This window comes from Dryobates pubescens, chromosome 23 (assembly GCF_014839835.1).
Source record: "Dryobates pubescens isolate bDryPub1 chromosome 23, bDryPub1.pri, whole genome shotgun sequence".
NCBI lineage: Eukaryota > Metazoa > Chordata > Aves > Piciformes > Picidae > Dryobates > Dryobates pubescens.
This window is the reverse complement of record NC_071634.1, coordinates 6,362,831-6,381,897: the sequence shown is the minus strand read 5'-3', so window position 1 is coordinate 6,381,897 and position 19,067 is coordinate 6,362,831. Positions and strand designations below refer to the sequence as shown.

Sequence of the window (19,067 nt, the reverse complement as noted above, 5' to 3'; positions counted from 1 at the left end):
CTTTAAGAATAGTATTTCCAGCCAAAGCTGATTGCTTGTTGACAAAAATCACAAAATATGTCTGGAGTTCAAAAAAATTCAGCCCATAATCTGCTGAAGTGCAGAGGTGGAGTGCTGTCAGCGATGAGTAATGGCAGCAAAGTCGTTCAGAGGAACCTGAGCCTGCATCAGGGTCTGATCCTGTGTCTCAAATTAAACAGAAAAATAGCTCATTGCCTTTGCAGGGCCTTAATAAAGGGTCCTCTTCTGGACCCAGAGGAGAACAGAGCTGATTTTCCCTTTTGCCATGACACCAGAATCTGCCTGTAAATAAATGAGGCATGGGAGCAGGGGGGCTTCCTAACCAGCTGCAGAAGCTACCTCTGCCCTGTGTCAGTGACGACCAAGGGGCAGATTCCAGTTGTGACGCACTGAAGTATGGCTCTGGGGACCCATCTCCAGGCTGACAGCAAGATGACTGTGGTGGTTTGAGCCTTAACTGGGAGTTAAGAGCTCAGATAGGGGCAAGGCTGAGAACCCCCTCCCCTGCTCTCCCCCTCCTCTTTCCCAATAGAGAGGAAATAACTCAGACAGGGGCAAGGCTGAGAACCCCCTCCCCTGCTCTCCCCCTCCTCTTTCCCAATAGAGAGGAAATAAAAAGGGAAGGAGCAAATCCACCAAGAAATAATTTGGAGTCAGCCTGGAAGTAGAGAGGTAAAGAATTTTCTTTAAACAATGCATATATGTGTAACAATAGCAGGTAGGGTTCACAAGGGCAAGGAACAAGGAGGGATGGGAGAAAAAAAAATAAGAATACAAAACCAGTCTCTTTGAAGGGGTGTAGAGGTAGCAGGGAGAAGGATCAGGTCTGACCACGTGGCAGAGAAGCAGGGAGCCACCAGAAGTCCTTATCCAAGCAAAGACAGGGCCCAGAGAGCTAATGGCTGCAGTGTCCTCCTTTTTATAGCCTTGCTAGGCAGGGAGGGGGAATGGAACAGACAAAACTCAGTTTCCCAGAGGGAGAACCCCCTGCAGGGAGGGCAATGCTCTCACAAGCCCTCCCCCCTGTGCTTTCAGGATGGGTGTAACCCATCACAATGATAGACCAGCACTAGAACTTTCATGACCAAGTCATGAAGGTCACTTATACTGACTTGAAGCAGTTATTTTTATGATTGACATTAGAATCTCTCCACCCAGAAGTCACTCCCTTGCTAAACTATTGCCCATGGAAGTTCCTGCTCCAGCTGCACAGGAGAGGGACTGCTACTGCTTGGTTGGATGTTCTTGGAGCATCCTCCCTGAGCAGCCTATTCCAGTCTCACCACCCTGGTACTGAAGAACTTCTTCCTAAGATCCAGCCTAACCCTGCTCTCCCTCAGCTTCAAACCATTCCTCCTCCTCATTCTGTCTCTAGACATCCTCATGAAAAGTCCCTCTGCAGCCTTTCTGGAGGATCTCTTCAGGTACTGAAAGCTCTGCAGTTCCCTCCTCAGTGCCTTCTCTTCTCTAGGCTCTTGTAGTTCAGCAGTGAGCTACTCCTGTTGTTTTCTATCGGTCTTCTAAGGGCATAAAGCTCACAAATACCCTTGAGCACATCTCCCTACCACAATGGACATTTTACCTCCAGTAGTTAACTGACCAAGTCAAAAAAATGAGAGTTCAAAAAGGCACTTAACTGTGCCAGGAAGACACTTCACACAAGGACCCCTAGGAGCCACTCATTTGTACCACTGGGCAGCATTTTCCTGCTGTGATGCTTTGGCCACCAGAGCAACAAAGATTCCAAGAAGCCTTTTAAAAGGAAAGATTGTGACACGTCACTCTATTGATCAGGACAATTCAGGGCCATCTAACTTCCCAGAAGAGGAGAGGGGGCAAAAAAAATACCCTTCTTTTGCTATCCACTGCAAGACCTAGAGCACCTCAGGCATATGTACTGTGCTAGAAAGCAGTATTTGAGAGGCAAAACACCCCAAAGCTGCCACATTACTGAAGTACCCACCTTCTTACTATCAATTTGCATTTCAGATTGCCAAGAAATTACTTGAAATAGTCTTCTCCTAATTAGACAACAGACCAGATTATCATAGTAACATCACTGACACATTTCAGTTCCTGGGGCAAAACCCTAGCCAGAAAGGGGGAGAAGGGGGAAATCCAGGAATACCCAGGATGAATGATGCAAGGACCAACTGTCTTCAACACCTAATAGCAAGGCAGCCATCAGCCCACTTTCTCCAGTGCTGGAGAGCAGCCTCAAGACTCACTGCACATAAAATCACAGAACTGTCAAGGTAGGAGGTGACCTTTGAGATCATCAAGTCCAACCACTCACCTAGAGCTGCCAATTCCACCACTGCTGCAAAGCCACTGCCACTAAATGATGTCCCGCAGCAGCACAAATGCTGCCAAAGCATCACCTGGACAGATGGGCAGAGTCCAAGGGCAGGAGATTTAACAGATCTAAGCACCAGGTTCTACACATTGGCCACAACAACCCCATGCAGTGCTGCAGACTGGGAACAGTGGCTGGAGAGCAGCCAGGCAGAAAGGGACCTGGGGGTACTGGTTGAGCGCATCTGAACATGTACCACCAGTGTGCCCAGGTGGCCAAGGCAGCCAATGGCATCCTGGCCTGTATCAGGAATAGTGTGGCCAGCAGGAGCAGGGAAGTCATTGTGCCCCTGTGCTCAGCACTGGTTAGGCCACACCTTGAGTCCTGTGTCCAGTTCTGGGCTCCTCAAGGACATTGAGACTCTTGAATGAGTCCAGAGGGCAATGAAGCTGGGGAGAGGTCTGGAGCACAGCCCTGTGAGGAGAGGCTGAGGGAGCTGGGGTTGCTTAGCCTGGAGAAGAGGAGGCTCAGGGGAGACCTTCTTGCTGTCTACAACTACCTGAAGGGAGGTTGTAGCCAGGTGGGGGTTGGTCTCTTCTCCCAGGCAACCAGCACCAGAACAAGAGGACACAGTCTCAAGCTGTGCCAAGGGAGGTTTAGGCTGGATGTTAGGAAGAAGTTCTTCACAGAGAGAGAGATTGGCCATTGACATGTGCTGCCCAAGGAGGTAGTGGAGTCACCATCACTGCAAGTGTTTAGGAAGAGACTGGATGAGGCACTTGGTGCCATGGTTTAGTTGATTAGATGGTGCTGCCTGATAGGTTGGACTCGCCCTCGAAGGTCTTTTCCAACCTGGTTAATTCTCCATCTTCCTGCAGCCTTTTCACTGTCTCCATCTGCTGGCGATGCCGGAGAGCAGCAGAGCACCCGGACTGGATAACAGGAAGATCTCCAGCTCGAGTCCTGCTACCCTCACACTGAGGTACTTCCACAGGTCATTAATAAAATTTCTCTACCTTCTTCTTTTTTTTTTTACGATTAAAAGCAAGATCAACACCTCTGGTGAGGCATCCCAGAAGATCTCTCTCTCTTGAAGGCATTCCCTCCGTGCTTAGATTGCAAACAGGAGAAAGAAGAGACCTGCTGGGCTAAACTCAGTCTTTAGGTTCACAGCATTAGTAGATCATTGCTGTAGGTGAGGTGGGATTTATCATCTCTGAAAAAATCCCTGACAAAACAAACACTGAAAAGACAAAAGAAGAGACCATTATCAGATCTGTGCTGCTCCACAACATTGTAGAGAAGATGTCAATGCCTAGACCAGATGGATGCCCTCACACTGCACCAAGCAGCAGTGGATACCAATGCAGTCAAAGCATTGCCCTGGCCCCACACTCCAAGAAAACAGGAAAGCAACTTGAAAACTCCATTCTCTCACTATTGTGTACCTGAGAGAGGGAGGGGAAGTTGTATGCCCTTTCCTCACTTCTGTGTTTATTGCTTGAATTAAACCCCACTAACACAAAGCTCTCACACCAAAGCCAAAAGGCTTTCATTTCACACCTGTGGTTATCTGTGTACACTCAATAGCCATTAGCAGTCAGGACAGTTTCCTTACTGCCACCAGGGTGAAGCAATTATCCAAGTGCTCCGACTTCAGAAGGGCTGAGACCTGACCAAGACAGGAAGTGTGATGTGCATTAGTACTCCTTAGCATCATGGGGAGAAATCTGTGAGGTCAAAAAAGAGTGAAATCCCTCCAACTTCTGTCTCCCAAGAGCCATTGTGAGTGATGAGAAACCATAAATGCTCTTGGAAAATCTGGACCAAAGCAGGTGATTCCCAGGGTTTGAAACTGCCTCCTGTACATTTGGTCTGATGGAGGATCAGGAAGGAGGAGGACATAGACTCTGGAACATGTCCAGAGAAGAGCAATGAGGCTGGGGAAAGGCCTCAAGCACAGCCCTGTGAGGAGAGGCTGAGGGAGCTGGGGTTGCTTAGCCTGGAGAAGAGGAGGCTCAGGAGAGACCTTATTGCTCTCCACAACTACCTGAAAGGAGGGTGTAGCCAGGTGGGGGTTGGTCTCCTCTCCCAGGCAACCAGCACCAGAACAAGAGGACACAGTCTCAAGCTGCACCAGGGGAAGTTTAGGCTCCAGGTGAGGAGAAAGTTCTTCACTGAGAGAGTCGTTAGCCATTGGAATGTGCTGCCCAGGGAGGTGGAGGAGTCACCATCACTGGAGGGATTCAGGTAGAGACTGGATGGGGTGCTTGGTGCCATGGTTTAGTTGATTAGATGGTGTTGGATGATAGGTTGCTTCTATGGTAAGAGGGTCCTAGAAATGGAGTTTTTAAACTGTTCTATTTAGACACATGCATATAGGCCAGTCATGACAGAACCCAGGAGTAGGTACAGACTTCAGTTTTCTATTATCCTGGAAAAGGTACAGTAAAGAATTACAAATACAGGAGAACTTGTAAGCCTGATGCAAAAGAAGATGCACAGGAACAGGCAAATGCCCTCCACACTGTCCAGGTCTTCATGCAGCTGGCAGCCCTGAAGTCAGGCAGAGCCTCACTTTGGTGCACACACTTAAAACAGCAGCATTTTATTCCTGTAAATGTTTTTTCTTTTTAATAATCTGAGGCTGCCTTAGCTCCTCAGTCCCATGAGCATAGGGGCAAGATTCAGAAGGCAAAGAACAACCATCAGGATGGTGAATGAAAAACCAGCAGAGACGAGTTTTCAGCGCTCCAGCTGAGAGGCGGCGTTTCACTTCAGGCTGAGTCCTCCTGCCTGGCTTCTCTTTCCTCCAGTCACGAATGTGAACTCTCCCATTTAGAACTAAAAGAGTTAAAAACAAACAAATGCAGCTGTTAACAGGCAGCCATGGGAAAAAAATGCACAGTGACATTCAGTGAATAAAGCAGGTGTCTGACAAATGGATCACTCGGGCAAGACCAAATGTGCTGTTTGTACAGCGAGAGAAGTGCACAGCAAGCCACAGGGATCCAGACATGGTCCAGAGAAGAACTGATTGATCTCCTGAGGGATGTTTCCCTGGGATGTTGAGCAGTTGGGAGTTAAAGGTCTTGTTTGTGTGCTTTAAATAGAATAGAATTAACCAGGTTGGAAAAAACCTTTGAGATCATTGAGTCCAACCTATCACCCAACACCATCTAATCAACTAGCCCATGGCACCAAGCACCCCATCCAGTCTCCTCCTAAACACCTCCAGTGATGGTGACTCCACCACCTCCCTGGGCAGCACATTCCAATGGCTATTCACTCTATGAAGAACTTCTTCCTAACATCCATCCAAGCAGCTGAAAACCCCTGCATCACAGAAGTTTTTCAGCTAAGTTTAACTGCAGATGGAGAAGATAAAACAGATGACTGAAGAAACACATATCCCACTTCTTTACCTTCAAAAACTTGATGATTGTTCTTGAGTAATGTCTGCAGGCCTCCATATTCACTCTTTAGCCTTTTCAAAGTCTCCTTAGTTAAATGTTCTGCTACTTCTTTCAAGGAAAGGCTTTCTGCAAGAGATAGAGGTGTAGCTATTAAAAATGTATGCATATAGAAGTTTAACTCCTATCCAAGTTAATGATTATAGAATAGAATAAATCAGGTTGGAAGAGACCTTTGAGATCCAGTCCAACCTATCACCCAACACCATCTAATCAACTAAACCATGGCACCAAGCACCCCAACCAGTCTCCTCCTAAACACCTTCAGTGATGGTGACTCTACCACCTCCCTGGGCAGCCCATTCCAATGGCCAGTGAGCAGTATCTGTGAAGTCTCTCTTAATACTGCAACCACCAGTATCAGGAAGGCTGCAGAGGGACTTTTCATAAGGGTGTCTAGAGACAGGACAAGAGGAAATGGTTTGAAGCTGAGGGAGAGCAGGGTTAGGCTAGATCTTAGTATGTTCTTCAGTATAAAGATGGTGAGACTCTGGAACAGGCTGCCCAGGGAGACTGTGGATGCCTCCACCCTGGGTGTGTTGGAGGCCAGGCTGGATAAGGCCTTGAACATCCTAAACTAGTTGAGAGGTGTCCCTGCCTATTGCAGGGGGGTTAGAGCAGATAAGATCCAAGGTCTCTTCCAACCTGAGCTGCTCTATGATACAGTGAGTAAATAATAAGGATAGGCAGTGTGAAGGGTCAGGGCCATTAACTTCAGAAGGTGCAGGCAGTTAGAAAAGATTGAGCTGAGCAGTAAAAGAACAGGACAAATTCTGTTCTTCAGTGAGGTCTCAAACCAGGAGAGGGAGGAAACAGAAATGGCAGTGGTGAGAACAAACTGAAGGCTTGAAGAACTACCAGCGACTTCTGGTCTTTTTCTCCCTAAGGCTAAACTAAGTGCTCTGAATCATGCTGTAATCCAATGGCACTTGAAAGCATTTCTCACACAGAATTAGAGCTAGCTCTTATGTGACTATTAAAAATGAAGTTTAATGTTGTCCCCAGATAGATGTAGAGTGTTTGGGTTTGGTAAACATGGAGGAGTGCTGGGCTTGGTTCAGTTTGATTATCTAACAATTGATTGTCCCTAGTGGGAAAGCAGCCCACACCCATTTCAAAGTATTCCTAGATACATCCTTATTTATAATGGGGAAAAAAGAGATTTGATTGCTCTGTACTGTTCTTGGCTGGCCTCTTCTCCTAGGCACCCAGCACTAGAACAAGAGGACACAGACTCAAGCTGCACCAGGGGAGGTTTTGGCTGGATGTGAGGAAGAAGTTCTTCATAGAAAGAGAGATTGGCCATTGGGATGTGCTGCCCAGGGAGGTGGTGGAGTCACCATCACTGGAGGTGTTTAGGAGGAGACTGGATGGGGTGCTTGGTGCCATGGGTTAGTTGATTAGATGGTGTTGGGTGATAGGTTGGCCTCGATCTCGAAGGTCTTTTCCAACCTGGTCTATTCTAAGTGTATCTCCTACCACCTGTTTCACTTCCTCAAGACATCCTCTGTCAGCACCAGAGAAAGGAAAACAAAGACAGTCAAACAACAAGTCTCACCTCCTTGATTCCAGGTGGTTGTGCCTCCACCATGCATCCTAGGAGATGAGTTTTGGGGGGCTGCATTCAGCAGCAAGTTCGCCACGTTGAGAACCACATCCTCAACGAAATCCCGAGGCAGGGAAGCGCAGTTTCTGACTTGTTCTACTTTCTCTCGGGGTTGAAATCCAGGCAGCCAAACTGTGCCAGCAGACACAGCCTCGCTTTCAAGAAGTTCTGAAGCTGCTTCTTTGCATAGACCATCAGAGTGATCACTGTAATTAACTCCAACTCTTCTGTCACAGGTCTGACGGGTATTGATGTACTGTGTTATCTGCCTGTCAATCAGAGCATGTTCTGGGGGTGGGTAGGTCCTGGTTTTTCCAACAAAGCTCACCTATTTTGGTAGAAACAGGTAAATTACTACTTACACAGAGCCTCAGGCTTGCACACAGGCCCCCAGCCCACAGGTGTCCTGTGCAGGCTTCTAAATCTACTGAGAGGAGGTATCCCTTCAAACTCAGTGCTCATCAACGCCTGGAAGGGTTTTTCAGTTCAGTGTTTGAATATTGGTGCCACAGAAGAAATGCAATAATCAAACCATAACCCACCAGGCCATACAAGCACAGAGCCTGTTTCTCACCCTCAGAATTCACATACAAAGTTTTCAAGCTGGACACATCTTCCTCAGCCTGAGAGCATTTCACTTTACGTTGCAGGAAACATGGAAAAACGGCAAAATTAAGTCCAAAACCACACCCTGGCAGCTGGAAAAAAATGAAGGCAAGAAGGGGGTTTCCAAGTTTTCAAGCCTATAGGATGCCATGAGAAATAACCATAAACTCCTCCATTCTTTCTTGGCTTTGGGATTGTACCTCTGACATTAAGAGCAGAACACCCCCAAGCCCCCCAGCTGCATAATTCTAGGATGGTTTTGGTTGGAAAAACACCTTTGGGATCATTGAGTCCAACCACTGTCTAACTCAGCCAAGGCTGGGGCTAAACCATGGTCCTCAGCACCACATCTCTGTGCTTTTTCAACACCTTCCAGGTATGGTGATTCAACCACCTCCCTGGGCAGCCTGTTCCAGGCTTTCAGAACCCTTTCAGTTATTTATTCTCATGTCTAACACAAACCTTCCCTGGTGCAACCTGACACCACCACCTTTCATTCTATCACTTGTTACAAGGAAGAAGAGACCAACCCCTCACCCAGCTCCAACCTCCTTTCAGAGACTTGTAGAGAGCAACAAGGTCTCCCCTTGGCCTCCTTTTCCAGGCTGAACAACCCCAGGTCCTTCAGCTGCTCCTCACCAGATGTGTCATCCAGGCCCTTCACCAGCTTTGCCACACTTCTCTGGTCTTGTGAGGAACAGCTGAAGGAACTGGGATTACTTAGTCTAGGGAAGAGGATCCTGAGGGAAGACCTCATTGCTCTCTACAACTCCCTGAAAGACTCTGGAGCCAGGTGGAGGTCTTCTCAAACACAACAATTGACAGGACAGGAAGAAAAGCACCAGACAAGGTTCAGTTTGGACAGGACACAAAGTTTCTTCACAGGAAAGATTCTCAAGCATCAGAGTAGGCTGTCCAGGGAAGTGGAGTCCTCATCTTTGGAGATGTTTAAAAGACACATGGATGTGGTGCTGAGGGATATGGTTTAGTGCCAGTGGCTTAGCAGTAGTGGTGGGATTGCAGCTCTAGGTGAACTATTGGACTTGATGATCTCCAAGGTCTCCAACCTCAGCAATTCTATTGCTGTTTCATACAGCTAGCAGCTTAAAAAACCAAAACAAACAAAACCACACAAATCAAAACTAACCACAGCACAAAAGAAACCAAAAGGTGTACAGGGCTCAAAATTACCCTTTTTGTTGATGGAATTCTGAGGCAATCTTCTTCCACCTGAAAGCCACAGACAGCTCCCACCTGGGCAACAAAGTCAAGGTACTCTCGGTACTGAGTCTTCCTGCAGTGCCTTCGCCTGTACTTGCCGTGGAAGTCAAAGAAGCAACAGGGCAGCACAAAGTAGCAACATGAGTAGGAAGACCTACAAGAAGGGTAACAACCTGCTCAGGGCAAAGCTACCTCAGAGAGCACACACTGAACAAACCCAATAGACACAAGCAATGATGGAAATTCATAGAATCAGTAAGGTTGGAAGAGACCTCAAAGATCATCAAGTCCAACCTGTCACCCAACCCCTCATGACTACTAAACCATGGCACCAAGTGCCACATCCAATCCCCTGGTGAACACCTCCAGGGACAGTGACTCCACCACCTCCCTGGATTGCACATTCCAATGGCCAGTTTCTCTCTCTCTCTGTGAAGAGCTTTCTCCTCCAGCCTAAACTTCCCCTGGCACAGCTTGAGACTGTGTCCTCTTGTTCTGGTGCTGGTTGCCTGGGAGAAGAGACCAACCCCCTCCTAGCTACAACCACCCTTCAGGTAGATGTAGGCAGCAATAAGGTCTCCCCTGAGCCTCTTCTCCAGGCTAAGCAACCCCAGCTCCCTCAGCCTCTCCCCATAGGGTTTGTGCTCCAAACCCCTCCTCAGCTTTGTTGCCCTTCTCTGGACACCTTCCAGCAACTCAACACCTTTTCAGTGAGGAGAAAGTTCTTCACAGAGAGAGTTGTTAGCTGTTGGAACGTGCTGCCCAGAGTGGTGGTGGAGTCACTATCCCTGGAGGTGTTCAAAAAGGGATTGAATGTGGCACTTGGTGCCGTGGTTTAGTAGTCATGAGGGGTTGGGTGACAGGTTGGACTTGATGATCTTTGAGGTCTTTTCCAACCTTGCTGATTCTATGATTTTAAGTTGTTTTCTCCCCAACTCCTCTCCCCCCATCAGTACCTAGCTGCAATGACAGGAATCCATGGTGTTAACTCATCAGAATGGTTTCCTATCAGCCAGTCAGTCTCTGGGAAGAGGTGAGTGTCCCCTGGCACAATTGTAGACTCCTAAACAAACCAAACAATGTGTTACAGAACTTTATTATTAGAGGCTTCTTTAAACACATTTTACCTGTTAATAAAGCACTAAGCAGCATTATACAAATCACACAAGCTGACAAATACAAGGTGAGTGAGAACCACAGCCACCAACACTTTCCTCAGCCCACACTCTTGGCAGGCAGTGATTTCTTCATAGCCACAGGGCAGTAATTTAGCAATAGCCAACCACAAAGCATTGGTCAGAAGGGTGGGATGACAATTCTGAGTAAAGTGTATGGCACCCTAAATACCTGCAAACAAATAATCATGCACTGGATTACCATTTCTTGCCATTCTCCTTCTCTCATGCATGTCTGGACTCCAGTTCCCAGAAAGCCACTTAGTTTGCGGTCTTACAGCCTTAGGACTTACACAGCAACCAGTCAAGACACAGCCCCATTGTTGTGTTGGTTATTCTCCCCCCACAGGCTCTTGGTTGGGATTGGAGGAGACTTTAAAGATCATCCAGCTCCAACACCCCTGCAACAGACAGGGACACCTCCTACACCACCAGGTTGTTCAAGGGCTCACATCCAACCTGCCTTTTCAACACTTCCAGGGTTGCAGCCTCAACAACTTCTCTGAGCAACTTCTTCCCTGTGAGGGTGGTGAAGCACTGGAACAATTTCTCCTAATGTCTCATCTATATCTAGCTGCTTCCAGTTTGAAGCCATCACTCCTCAAGAGTCCCTCTGCAGCCCTCCTGGAAGCCCCCTTGAAATCCAGGAAGGCTGCTCTAAGGTCACCCTAGAACCTTGTCTCCTCCAGACTAAGCAATCCCAACTCTCTCAGTCTGTCTTCATAGGAGAGGTCTCTGCTTGTCTTCACAGCCTCCTCTAGGCCCACTCTAACAGTACCATGGCTTTCTTGTGTTGGGGACAAAGAGTGCCATGGTGTGCACATCTGCAAAGGCAGGAGGACATCACCCCAGTTTTCCCAGCTGAAGAACAAGCATGTTGCAGACATGCAAGGTTATGACACAGCATTGCTCTCATAATGACTCCACAGTCCCCCAAGACATATGGGTGGCATCACACCAAACCCAGAGGTGACTTTAGCTAATTCTGTGTCCCAGTAAGTCTGATCACACTTGCATCAACACAGCCTGAAGCAGTAAACACAAGAACAGAGCTACAAACCAGGGAGATTGACATACATTTGCTTAATACCTCTAAATGAGTTTCTGCTCCATACATGTCCCATATTTTTCTTCTCCTCACATCAATTCCTCTGCCTGGATGCTGAAATAAGCAAGAAAAGGATAATTTTTAAGTACTACTTATAGCAGAAATTGCCAAACAAGACTCACCAAATGCACAGGGTAGCACTGATTCTTTCTTTCACAGAAAATTCAGACACTGAGGAAACACAACCTCATCAACACAGGCAGGAACTCTTCTTCCACTTCAAAACATGAAGGGAATGACTGGCAAATATTAAGAACTTCTCTGGTTTGAAATTCCACCTAGAGACTGCTTTTGAAAAGCTGCATCTCCACACAAGTAAAATTGTTTTGTTTGGGCTCAGGGAAGAGTGCTGCTCCAAGCTCTCCTTGCTGGAGAACCACCTTTCAACTACCCAAGTCAGTGAGGCTGCTGAAGTCTAAACACTTTTTCCTGTGTGAACTGATGAGATGAAGAAATCATACTGGAGAAGAGGAGGCTCAGGGGAGACCTTATTATTCCCTACAACTACCTGAAAGGAGGTTGTAGCCAGGTGGGGGTTGGTCTCTTCTCCCAGGCAACCAGCACCAGACAAGAGGACACAGTCTCCAGCTGCACCAGGGGAAGTTTAGGCTGGAGGTGAGGAGAAAGTTCTTCCCAGAGTAACTGGCCATTGGAATGTGCTGCCCAGGGAGGTGGTGGAGTCACCATCCCTGGAGGTGTTCAAGAGGGGATTGGATGTGGCACTTGGTGCCATGGTTCAGTTGTCATGAGGTGCTGGGTGATAGGTTGGACTTGTTGATCTGAGATCTTTTCCTACCTTATTGGTTCTATGATACTGGAAACTAAATCAAGACTTAAAGAATACATAAACAAACAGTTTGAACTTCAAGAACCCTGTGCAGAACTCAAATATCAATTACTACAAAAGATTCATAGAGCTCTCATACAGTGTTTTGACAGTTAGTGCCTGCCAGTGTTACAGCAGTGATGACCTAATAGGATAGAAAAAACACACACCTGCAGTGGAACAGCATCTTGTATTACATTGAATATCTCTGGCCACACAAGGCCAGAGAACTTGGGACTTTCTTCTCCCCCTCAGTGAAATCTACTGATCAAATAGGAAACATTAATTTCCTCAACACATTTTACCATGTCCTCCCAAAAGTGGGAAACTCTTCTCTGGAACAGACAGGCCTAACATCACTGAGTTTTGATCAATCACTGGCCCTGAACTTGGTTGGCGTTTCAGACATTGTGCCTCAAGGAACTGAATTTTGCTGTTGCCACATTTTTTCCCCCTGTTAACTAGAACAACAAAAAAAAACCTATTTCAGCACCAGGAATGACCTGAATTTTGGCTACCTGCATGCCAGGTGAAAGGAAAACATAACAAGAACGTTGACTATTTCTTCATCATTATTTAAACAACAATTCTATTTACCCCTTCATTGCTCAGAATATGAACCAGCAGACCATTTCCACATCCAAGATCTACAAATGACTGTTTCTTGGTCAACCCTTTTTCCTTTCTCTCTTCTTCCCAAAGAACCTAAGGAAAGAACAGAAAACATTTTAGACTTGGGCTCTCAAGTTTCACTGTAAGAAAGCAGTAAAGGCTATTGGAAACAAGGAGAAAGCTGGGAAAGAATGCAGGTGGGACAGAAGATAAACACTGAGAAAATCCAAGAGAGGAAAATAAAAAACATCAAAATACAACTGAGAGCATTTATGGAGAGGGGCAGGAATTATGCTGCAGAAAATAACCGATTTTCTAAGTGGTAAGCACATCCTCCACTCCCTTCTGGGTCACTGGAAGCTGAAATTAAATCAAGGCTGCACAACCCTGAGCAGAAACAGAATAAGCAGCTAAAACAAAGGTGCAAAAGATGAGCAGAGGCAGCAAGGGAAGCAGCAAGCCAACTTGCTTTTAGAGTCCTGCAAGTCACAGCATGGCAGCATTTATACCCACTGCATTAAAGAAAGAAGTGGTAGCAGAGCTCCAAGTAAAACCCTAAATGCCCTTTGCAATCGGGTGCCCGTGTACTGGGATGTGTCACATCTCTGCTTACTGCACCAAGCAGCAACTTCAGAGTTACAGAATGGTTTGGGTTGGAAAGCATCTTAAAGATCATCAGGTTTCAACCCCCTGCCATGGGCAGGGACACCTTCCATCAGCCCAGGTTGCTCAAGGCCTCATCCAACCCAGCCTCAATACCTCCAGGGAGGGAGCATCCACAACCTCCCTGGGCAACCTGTTCCAGTGTCTCCCTATCCTCACTGGAAAGAATCTCTTTCAAATCTCCACGATAAATCCTCCCTAGTAACTTCAAAAACTTACCTAGCTGTGCCAAACTCCACATCAGCTAAAGGGATCCAAAAGCTTCCAGCCCAGTTCTAAAGCCTGTTCTGTACCTAAGTGGCTACATGTACATATTTATGCAATTCATAATTAGTCAGTACCTGGATGTTTGTCATCAGGGCATGGGTAAATCTATCCCTATCAAACTGTTCTTCCTACAATGAGAAGCTACAGAGCACACTTCATTTTCACTATGGCTAACAAAAACCCTCAAATTCATGTAACTAGGGAAAATTGGAGCTTGTAACATTGCTGCTACTTAAGTTTTGCTACCAGGAAAGAGGCTGCAGGCAGCCCATGAGATTATCAAGCTGTGCTTACAGTTTTAGACATACCAATTATTGCACTTCTGCACTCTAGGCTGTTTCCCAGAAATCCCTCATTAACTCCTGCATGGACTATACATAGCCTTTTCCACACCTATCCACCTTCCTCTTGCCTTGTATGCCTGCAAGAACTTTGGGTCATTCAACACCTCTAAAGTGAAGAGGCCGATTGCCTTTAGAGGAGCTCTGTTATGAAGAAACAGAACCTTCTTGAATATTAACAGGGAAAGCAGGTCCCTACCAGCAAGTAGGTGGCAATGGCAACATCTTCATAAACAAATTTCTCTGGGTCTGTCACTTCAGGCCACACCTGCAGGGGGGAAAAATAAAATAGAGAAAAATTAGTTTCAACATCATCTGAAGTGACTTCCAAAATGCTGAGTGATCTGGATACTCAGCCACTTCAGCAGGCTCCTGTACCTCACGACTTCTGCATTTCAACCACATTAAAAATGCAAGTAATAAATAAAGATTGATTTGAGAGTCCCACAAAAGGATCAAGGTAAAACACCCAAGAATATTCTGGCTCCACACATACAGTTCACATGTAAACTGCTATGTAACAGAGCAGGCATCCTTGTGCTTAACTCAGAAGCAAAATGCTTCTGTTACTCCTGTTGTGCAGCAGTAGAAACAACATGAGAATCTAAACATTTATTTTTGCAGTACAGGCACAACAGAACACACAGAATCAAAATCAGAAGCAGGAAGACAGAAAGTGGAAGTATCATCCCTCTGCTCAGCTGAGACCCCACCTCAAATATTACGTTCACTTCTGGTGCCTGCAGCATAAGAGAAACACAGAGCTGCTGGAGTGAGTCCAGAGGGCCACCAAGATGATCTAAGGGCTGAAGCAATTCTGCTATGAGGATAGGCTGAGGGAGCTAGGGGTGTTCAGCCTGGAGAAGAGAAGATTCTGGGGAGACCTTAGAGCTGCCTTCCAATACTTGAAGGGATCCTGCAGGAAGGCTGCAGAGGGACATTTCATAAGGGTGTCTAGAGACAGCACAAGGGGGAATGGTTTGAAACTGAGGGAGAGCAGGGTTAGGCTGGATCTTAGGAAGAAGTTCCTCAGTACCAGGGTGGTGAGACTCTGGAATAGGCTGCCCAGGGAGGCTGTGGCTGCCTCCTCCCTGCAGGTGTTCAAGGCCAGGTTGGATGAGGCCTTGAGCAACCAAGTCTAGTCGAGAGGTGTCCTTTGCCCATGATTGGGAGGTTGGAGTAGATGATCTGAGGTGCCTTCCAACTGGAGGCATTCTGTGATTCTGTTACTGCATTTATTTTTAACCTTACCTTTACCATCCTTCTGTATTTTTCTTTAAGTTCTTGATAAACTTGGCTGTACTTTGCTACAGAAATGAGTGACAGTGTGCTTTTAAACTCACTGCTCTTCTGCTCCACAGACCATTTAGCCAGTTTGGCCAGAAGCTCATTTCCAAGCCATGCTAGTTTGGGGTATGCAATTCCATCTGAAAACCAGTCTTCTGGAAGTGGAGCTACAACAGAGATAGACCTTTAAAAATAAAAGCAAAGCATCAACCTTTTATAAACACAGTATATTTCATTATGTCAGCTACCTCAAAGACAGAAAACAATGAGGAAGTGGAGAAAAATCAGCAGAAGTATAAGAGGCAGACTGGAGAACTAGGATAATATACAAAAGGGAAATAAAGCACTGAAATTACTCAATAGTGGCTCAGTCTCCCTTCAGCTTTGCTCAGTATCTGCCAGTTCACACATCCTGCATGAGAATCCATGCTGCAATTAACACAACTGAGGACTCACACACGCTGAACAGCCTGGATTAGCAGGACATCTAAACACTGACTAGGAAAAGTGAATTCATGAGCACAAGAGGAATATTTAGACAGAAAATACATCAGTTGGCACATTCCAGTATTTCACCATCTCTAACTTTGTTCAGATTTCATTAGACCTATGTCAGCAGACACCCATGACCAGTGACCTACACTTCAGAGACTGAAGCTCAGGAGGTTCACAGCAATGCTAATTTCACCTTCAAATTCACTAACAGAAGCTGACCTCTCCCACAGGAAAAGCTCGCTCCCAAGACCCAAACACATACTTTTTCTAGACCACACACTTGTACAGTTAATGTACACATTGAAACTGATTTGGTTTGGGTATTGCAGATGTTCCTTTCAGCCAACACTCCCCACCAAGACCACACCACTACTGTAAATTACTAAGCAGGCAATGACAAACCAAATGTTATAGATACAAGTGCTAAACCATGGTGTGATCCCTGCAACAACTTGTGGAGTCTGCTTCTTCTCTCACTCCCACAACTTACCATTCCTGCTCTTTTGTGTGTTTCAGTTGAATTTGATAAATATTGGACTTTTTAAGTTGGTATTTTCCTTCATTGCTTTCTTCCAAAGGCAGAAAGGTCACAGTCCCATTAGAAACATCTGAAAAAGATATCCAAATAGTGACCCATTTATTACTCTGTGGGGCAAAGAAAGGTTGCTGCAGCAAAACAGGAGTGGCACCATGGAGCCTCAAACTCACGTGCTAATTACTTTTAACGTTAGCATCATTAGAGGAAATATACAGGGAATAAATTCAGTGCCTCTAAAGGCATTTACTATATTCCTCATGACATATGCTACCTATGCATTGTTACTTCATAAACCAGTTGCAAAAACCTTCACTGCTATATCTCCAAAGTGATTTCTTCAGACCAATTTATTAAGTTGTCATTTGTGAATAGGTTTCTTCTTTCAGGGGGCCGTCCAAACAAACCGCCTTGATACTTTTCTTTCAGGGGGCCGTCCAAACAAACCGCCTCGATACTTTTCTTTCAGGGGGCCGTCCAAACAAACCGCCTTGATACTTTTCTTTCAGGGGGCCGTCCAAACAAACCGCCTTGATACTTTTCTTTCAGGGGGCCGTCCAAACAAACCGCCTCGATACTTTTCTTTCAGGGGGCCGTCCAAACAAACCGCCTTGATACTTTTCTTTCAGGGGGCCGTCCAAACAAACCGCCTTGATACTTTTCAGGAGAAGCCAACCCCAGCCAGCTCCAACCTCCTTTCAAGGAGCTGTAGGGAGCAATGTGGTCTCCCCACATTCTATTCTCCAGGCTGAAGAACTCCAGGTCCCTCAGTCGCTCCTCACCAGACCTGTTCTCCAGGCCTTCACCAGTTTTGTTCCCTTTCTCTGGACCCACTCCAGCACCTCAATGTCCTTCCTGGAGTGAGGGGCCCAAAACTGAGCTCAGGATTCAAGGTGCAGCCTCACCAGTGGAAGTACTTCAAAGGCTCCCATCACGCCATACAAGCCTGTAATTAGGCTTGCACTACAAAAAGCATCTTTTCTGTGGGTATCTTACTCACTGCAGGAGCATGCATGATGCCAGCCCTTCTCATCTTTTCTTTTTAAGGATAGCCCTTTTCTATATTCCTCTTCTTCAGAAGCAGGCCTGGCTGCTCTAAGTTGCTTTTTCCATCTCAGCAGTCCCTTACACAACACATTTAGCTTCTCCCCCACCTACACCTTCCTAAGGCTCTTTTAAATCAGAATCCTATACCTGCTGGACCTCTGGAAGTTGTATTTCAACTACTGATGCTTCCTAGGGGAAAAAACAATGAAAGGTAAAAATGAAAGGCACAAATAAAAGATGAAGCACGAGAAGACAAAACTCCACCTGCACTCCCACTCATTTGCGAGGCAGCCTCGGTTGGAACAGGTCTGACAGAGTCAGCACCCCGGTACCCGGCACCCAACCCTCTCTCACGGCCCCGGCACCAGGTTCCCTCTCACCTTGCACCAACAGCTCCTTCACGGGCGGGGATCCGACGGGCCGCCCCCGGGGCAGCAGCGTCCTCAGCACGGCGCGGAGCTCGCAGCCGTGGCCCGGCCCACGCCAGGGCGTGAGAGGGGGCGGCAGGTCCCTGGCCGGCAGCTGGCCCAATACCTCCCTCCACAGCCAGCCCAAGTCGGTAGATCCCGCTCGCTCCTCACCGCTGCCTCCTCCCCGCTCGGCGGCGACAGAAGAAGCAGCTTCCCCGAGCGGCACCGTCCCCTCCACCTCGATAGCGGCTCCGCACAGCCGCCTGTTGAGCACCTGCGGCTTCTCCAGCCAGACGCGCACGGCCGCCCAGAAGCCGTCAGGGAGCGCGACGCTGCCATCGCGCACGGCCGCCGTCCCTGCCAGCCCCATACCCGCACCGCGCAGCCAGAGGCGGAGCGCGTCGCAGGCTGCTGCCGTCAGTTCCTGAGGCGGGGACGGCGGCGGTCGCAGGTACGTACCGCGTCGCGGCAGCCCGGGCCGGGTTGGGGAAGCCCCGAGAGGGGCGGCCGTGGGCTGTTCACCGCAGGGCAGGAGGGAAGCGCCTCCCCGCAGCCCTTCTCCGGGGAGCCGGCAGCTGCCAACTGGGTGGGAGCTGCCGCGGTGATAAACAGCCGCTAACGGGACGCACCTGCTCCCAGGGCCGGCGTGCGCCGGGGCAGTTTAACCGTGGCTGTTGTGTTTGTGACTGCGGCTGTGTAACCGGCGCCGCTCGGAGAGTGACAGCCGGAGAGCCCCCGCGCTGCTTCGCTCCCCAAGGAGACAGAGCTCCCTACAGAGACCCCAGGCTACTGTGCAGTTTGCTTTATCTGTTTTCTCACCACCGGACAGAAAGGAGGTGCCATCCTGAGTTTTGGCAGTTCAAGTAGCGATGGTGCAGTGAAACCTTACGGATTCTGTGATTCCATAGAGTTGTTCTGGTTGGAAAAGCCCTTGAAGATCATCGAGTCCAACGGTTCTCTAACTCCACCAAGTGGGGGGCTAAACCATGTCCCTCAGCACCTTTTAAACACCACCAGGGTTGGGGATTCATCTCTCCCTGGCTAGCCTGGTGTCTGAGAACCTTTTCAGTCAAGAAGC

At 47.6% G+C, this 19,067-nt stretch overlaps 2 protein-coding genes across 2 annotated transcripts in view; one reads left to right on the top strand and one right to left on the bottom strand.

Moving 5' to 3' along the window:
- Positions 1–4,774: 4,774 nt before the first annotated feature.
- TRMT44 (tRNA methyltransferase 44 homolog) lies at positions 4,775–18,390 on the bottom strand. Its single transcript, XM_009909054.2, has 11 exons — positions 17,960–18,390; positions 16,488–16,605; positions 15,467–15,686; positions 14,415–14,483; positions 12,930–13,037; positions 11,489–11,560; positions 10,180–10,286; positions 9,194–9,377; positions 7,349–7,724; positions 5,743–5,859; positions 4,775–5,161 (listed from the first exon to the last, which is right to left on the bottom strand). The coding sequence occupies exons 1-11, from the start codon at positions 18,357–18,359 to the stop codon at positions 4,926–4,928; spliced, it is 2,007 nt and encodes a 668-aa protein (XP_009907356.2). The 5' UTR covers positions 18,360–18,390; the 3' UTR covers positions 4,775–4,925.
- A 2-nt stretch (positions 18,391–18,392) lies between these two features.
- Positions 18,393–19,067, top strand: part of ACOX3 (acyl-CoA oxidase 3, pristanoyl) — a 34,380-nt gene continuing 33,705 nt past the window's right edge. Inside the window, exon 1 of the mRNA XM_054172426.1 lies at positions 18,393–18,440. The gene's annotated coding sequence lies outside the window, so the exon portion shown is untranslated. The remainder of the gene's footprint in view (positions 18,441–19,067) is intronic.

What these genes read in the sequence shown, in the direction of transcription:
- TRMT44 (XM_009909054.2), bottom strand. Translation starts at nt 18,359, where the DNA reads ATGGGGCTGGCAGGGACGGCGGCCGTGCGCGATGGCAGCGTCGCGCTC. An exon ending in GAAGGAGCTGTTGGTGCAAG is followed by an intron (nt 16,606 to 17,959) that starts GTGAGAGGGAAC and finishes TATCTTTTTCAG; the next exon opens with ATGTTTCTAATGGGACTGTG. An exon ending in AACCACCTGGAATCAAGGAG is followed by an intron (nt 5,860 to 7,348) that starts GTGAGACTTGTT and finishes TATCTCTTGCAG; the next exon opens with AAAGCCTTTCCTTGAAAGAA.